The 5,819-nt window shown below is 43.1% G+C and overlaps 1 protein-coding gene across 1 annotated transcript; it reads left to right on the forward strand.

Annotated features, from left to right (window-relative positions):
• The first annotated feature begins 474 nt into the window (after positions 1-474).
• On the forward strand, positions 475-5,602 carry LOC121755798 (carbamoyl-phosphate synthase large chain, chloroplastic-like). Its single transcript, XM_042151195.1, has 4 exons — positions 475-586; positions 695-2,048; positions 2,151-2,843; positions 3,532-5,602. The coding sequence occupies exons 2-4, from the start codon at positions 720-722 to the stop codon at positions 5,068-5,070; spliced, it is 3,561 nt and encodes a 1,186-aa protein (XP_042007129.1). The 5' UTR covers positions 475-586; positions 695-719; the 3' UTR covers positions 5,071-5,602.
• The last annotated feature ends 217 nt before the right edge of the window (positions 5,603-5,819 follow it).

Raw genomic sequence — 5,819 nt, forward strand, 5'->3', positions numbered from 1 at the left:
TAAATTGAATAATGGAATGGTGGGACCCTTGTGCTCATCCTTGCGGAAGAGCACGGATGTGGGTGTTGTGCTCTTGGCTAAGAGCAGATAGAAAAAGTGGGGCCGAGCCCACAACCGTGCTCGTTGGCAAGAGCACGGTCGTGGATGCTCTAATTCTTACTTTGTTAGCCCACAGAGTGAGCTTGATGGTGACTAACTTATTAATTTATGAATAACCCATTAAGTTAATATGTTTTCTTATTTCTATAGTACTGTATTTATTAATTTTATCGCACACTTGAGCTTAATGGTGTTAATTTAACTTATTAATTTGTGAATAAACTCATTAAGTTTAAAATAAATATTTCCATAATAATAATTGCTGCATCTCATGTCAACATGTGGACGGAGGAAGTATTTTATTGATAGTTGTAATTATTTAATTTGAATGATGTTGACTGAAGCTAGAAATTTTATTTTGTCTCCATCTTCAATAAAATATTCTGAAACCCTAGTCACAAAACACAACTCTCTCAGTAGCACACTCCCTCTCTGCCACCGACAACTTAATTCCAATCATTAACCCCTCTCCGCCGCCGTGTTCCAGGTATTTCCACTCCGCCGCAGCTCAGCTTTTGATTTTTTTTCTACTGTTAAAAAATCCGTATGGTTGCTGCTCTCCAGTTTTCTCTTTCCTAATTGGATTTATGTGTAGGCGGCACCTTTGATTTTGTGAGTAGATGACTCAGTCCCTGTATAGCTGCAATAATGTGTTTTGTAACTTCATTCAAACCAATCGTTACTCTCCTGCCGGAAAAAGGCCTTTTCCGCGCATTTCGCGGCAATCGAGACTAGCATCGGAGAAGAATTTGGGTAATTTATACTTGCCTACTCGGTCGTTGAGGTTGAATTGCGTCAATTCTGAAAGTGAGCGTCGTGGTGGTGGTCAGAGTAGCGGTGATTTAGCGAATGGAGGGGGGTTTAGTGCTGAGAAAGTCGGTAAAAGAACCGACATTAAGAAGATTTTGATCCTTGGTGCAGGGCCGATTGTTATAGGGCAGGCTTGTGAGTTCGATTATTCGGGGACGCAGGCTTGCAAGGCTCTGAAAGAGGAGGGGTATGAAGTGATTTTGATTAATTCCAATCCTGCTACTATAATGACTGATCCGGACTTGGCGGATAGGACTTACATTGAGCCTATGACGCCTGAGTTGGTGGAGCAAGTCCTCGAGAAGGAGAGGCCGGATGCTCTGTTGCCCACGATGGGTGGCCAAACTGCGCTTAATTTAGCGGTTGCCTTGGCAGAGAGTGGTGCTCTTGAGAAATATGGAGTGGAGCTGATTGGGGCGAAGCTTGATGCAATCAAGAAAGCGGAGGATAGGGAGTTGTTCAAGCAGGCGATGAAGAATATTGGGCTCAAGACACCTCCGTCAGGGATTGGGACAACATTGGAGGAGTGTTTTGAGATTGCCTATTGGATTGGGGAGTTCCCTTTGATTATCCGTCCTGCGTTTACATTGGGTGGGACAGGAGGCGGAATTGCGTATAACAGGGAGGAGTTTGAAGCCATTTGCAAGTCGGGCCTGGCGGCTAGCGTGACAACTCAAGTTTTGGTGGAGAAGTCTCTGTTGGGATGGAAAGAGTATGAGCTTGAGGTTATGAGAGACTTGGCAGACAATGTGGTGATTATTTGCTCAATTGAGAATATTGACCCTATGGGAGTCCACACAGGGGATTCCATCACTGTTGCCCCTGCACAGACCTTAACAGATAGGGAGTACCAACGTCTTAGGGATTACTCTATTGCAATTATCAGGGAAATCGGAGTTGAATGCGGCGGTTCAAATGTTCAGTTTGCTGTTAATCCTGAAGATGGAGAAGTGATGATAATTGAGATGAACCCTAGAGTTTCAAGATCATCTGCATTGGCCTCTAAAGCTACTGGTTTTCCGATTGCTAAGATGGCTGCCAAATTGTCGGTTGGGTATTCATTGGATCAGATTCCTAATGACATCACTAGGAAGACACCGGCAAGTTTTGAGCCTTCTATAGATTATGTTGTAACCAAGGTGATATTCACTTTTCCTTTTTTATATCTCTATATTGTTACCCTTAGTTTGACGTGTTGTGTCAAATTAACATGTTCATATACTCTATATCTTTGAATGCAGATACCCAGGTTTGCTTTTGAGAAGTTCCCTGGCTCTGAGCCTATTCTGACTACCCAAATGAAGTCTGTTGGTGAATCTATGGCCGTAGGTCGGACATTTCAGGAATCTTTTCAAAAAGCAGTGCGCTCACTAGAATGTGGCTACCCTGGATGGGGTTGTGGAAAGGTCAAGGAACTTGACTGGGACTGGGAACAACTAAAATACAGCCTGAGGGTACCCAGTCCTGATCGTATTTATTCCATATATGCTGCCATGAAGCGAGGAATGACAGTGGACGACATCCATGAATTGAGTCTTATAGACACATGGTTCCTCACTCAGCTAAACGAACTTGTAGATGTGGAGCAATATCTCTCGGCACGGACTCTGTCAGAATTGACTAAGGATGATTTCTGGGAAGTGAAGAGGAGAGGTTTCAGTGATGTTCAGATAGCTTTTGCTACAAAGTCTACTGAGAAGGATGTTAGATCAAAGAGGTTGTCTTTAGGTGTCAAACCAGCTTATAAAAGAGTTGATACATGTGCAGCAGAATTTGAGGCAAATACCCCTTACATGTATTCTTCATATGAAACTGAGTGTGAATCAGCTCCTACCAACAGGAAAAAAGTTTTGATCCTTGGTGGAGGACCAAATCGAATTGGGCAGGGAATTGAATTTGACTACTGCTGCTGTCATACTTCATTTGCTCTTCAGGTTTGTGATTATTTTATCTTCTATTGTGCTTGAAGCCAGTCCTCTTTTAAATTTTATTTTCCCAAATATATTGCAACAACTTAGAAATCTTCCAACAATCCTTCAGCAACTAATGTGGTCTGTTATTATTTAGCAATGTGATATTTGCTATTTGATCCTTCGTGGTCCAGTTTTGGATGTTAACCATTGTGGAATGGTCCACTGGGTATCTGACTATAGCTGTGTCATTTAAGATAATATCAAAATTGTGTTGTTAATAAAGTATACAAGAGCTTTGTAATTGAAGAATGCCAATATTCTCGGACCAGATAAACCCGGTTTGGAGAGAGGAATTTGTTGAAGTTCTAAAGGGGATCAAATGCAAGAATGAATGGGTTTTGTTTGGAAGAAATGATAGGATTATAAAAAGAACTGCACAGCCATTGGGAGGAAAGCGAAACTTAGATACTGTGTTATTTTTATTTTCCGTTTCATCGATATGATAGTTCATGCCTCTATCTTCTCTATATTTCTGTATGATTTTTGAGATCTTTCTTCATCTTCCAGGATGCCTGCTTTGTATGATTTTTCAGTTTCTTCAGTTAGATGGAGTATTATTTGTGTTTTCAGTTTCATCAATTTAATTGTTCATGCTTCTATCTTCTCAATGTTTCTGTATGGTTTTTGAGTTCTTTTCTTTATCTTTCAGGACGCAGGCTTTGAAACAATAATGATGAATTCCAACCCTGAAACAGTGTCAACAGATTATGACACCAGTGATCGGCTTTACTTTGAACCTCTCACGGTGGAAGATGTTATCAATATCATTGACTTGGAGAGGCCTGATGGCATTATTGTGCAGTTTGGTGGGCAAACTCCGCTGAAACTGTCTCTTCTGATTCAACAATATATAGATGAGCACAAACCCAAATGCAGAAGTGGTTCTGAAATTGTTCGCATCTGGGGCACATCTCCTGATTCTATTGATGCTGCGGAGGATAGGAAGAGATTTAATGCAATCCTGACAGAACTAAAGATTGAGCAGCCTGAAGGAGGAATTGCAAGGAGTGAGGAAGATGCTCTTGCTATTGCAGCGAAGATCGGTTACCCTGTTGTAGTTAGACCGTCGTATGTTCTAGGTGGCCGTGCAATGGAAATTGTTTACAGTGATGAGAAGCTCATTACTTATCTCGAAACTGCAGTTAAGGTGGATCCTGACCGTCCTGTTTTGGTTGACAACTACTTATCCGATGCTATTGAGATAGATATTGATGCGCTTGCTGACTCATATGGTAATGTTGTGATTGGTGGGATAATGGAGCACATTGAGCAAGCTGGTGTTCATTCAGGTGATTCAGCATGCATGCTTCCCACGCAAACGGTGTCGTCTTCTTGCTTGGAGACAATTAGGTCTTGGACTACAAAGTTAGCTAAGGGCTTGAATGTGTGTGGACTGATGAACTGTCAATACGCAATCACAGCATCTGGAGATGTCTTCTTGCTCGAGGCAAACCCTCGGGCATCACGGACCGTCCCGTTCGTGTCGAAGGCGATTGGTCATCCGCTAGCTAAGTACGCGGCACTGGTTATGTCGGGCATGTCTCTTCAAGACCTGGGGTTCACAAGTGAGATCATCCCAAGGCATGTATCTGTAAAGGAAGCAGTTCTCCCATTTGAGAAATTCCAGGGTGCCGATGTCATCCTCGGCCCGGAGATGCGGAGCACGGGTGAGGTCATGGGCATCCACTATGAATCCTCCATCGCGTTCGCAAAGGCCCAGATAGCTGCAGGGCAAAAGCTACCACTGTCGGGAACTCTATTCCTTAGCGTGAGCGACCTGACCAAGCCCTATCTTGGCCCCATCGCCACGGCCTTTACTAGCCTCGGTTTCAAAATTGTAGCTACATCTGGGACCGCTCAAGTCCTCGAACTAGGAGGCATCCCCGTCGAGCGTGTGTTGAAGATGCACGAAGGGCGGCCTCATGCTGCTGACATGATGGCCAACGGGCTGATTCAGATGATGGTTGTGACAAACTCGGGCGACCAAATCGACCAGATCGACGGCCGGAAGCTCCGGAGGATGGCGCTCGCATACAAGATTCCGGTGATAACCACGGTGGCCGGTGCCTTGGCTACTGCTGCGGCGATCAAGAGCCTGAGATCAAACAAGATTGAAATGACAGCTCTTCAGGATTACTTCGTTGAGGTGAGAGAAACAGATAACAGAAGAACTTTGCAGTCGGCATAAACCACCTCAAGTTGACGGACTGTTATTGCCGCATTTTCTGCTGCTAATTTTGTTTGTGTGTTTTTAATGAACACGAACTATGTTGCTATTGTGTACGACTGTATTTGATAGCAATTGCCCTTGGAAGGTCTACACACGTGGACCACGACAGGTGGCGAATTATAATCAGTAGCCAAATCAACAAGAATTAAGGAGATCATGGTAATTGCTGGAATTGAGGATTCGTTGTGAAGAAGAATGAAGATATCATGGTCAAGATTTGCTGATTGAGGATTGCAGAGATATTGGCTAATTACAATTATTATTTCCCTTTAATAGCTCTCATCATTATCAATTACTATTATATTATAATAATGATATGATTGATTGCTTAGCTTATTTAGACTCTTTTGTAAACTCCTATAAAAATGGAGAGCCTTGGAGATTAGGAGAATCATCCAGAGAGATCATTGTTAGGCGGTGAGAACCGTGGCCTCAAGGAGGAGTTCTTCCATCTCTTTTCCCCTTTCAATAAAACGAGTCTTATCTATTAGTTCCTTGATTCCAATATTTACTGAATTTCCTTAAAGCTCTGTTTTGCATTTCACTCCATAACAAATTGGTGCGGTGAACGATGGTTGAAACACGTTCCTCGGGATCACGCGCAGATGACACACTCGTCCGTGTCGATGGTTTGGAGAAGGCAATGGCGGAAGTTACTACTCATGTCCGCTCTTTGGATACCACTCTGGACGAAAGAATTCGTCGTT

Source organism: Salvia splendens, chromosome 11 (genome assembly GCF_004379255.2).
Source record: "Salvia splendens isolate huo1 chromosome 11, SspV2, whole genome shotgun sequence".
NCBI classification, from domain to species: domain Eukaryota; kingdom Viridiplantae; phylum Streptophyta; class Magnoliopsida; order Lamiales; family Lamiaceae; genus Salvia; species Salvia splendens.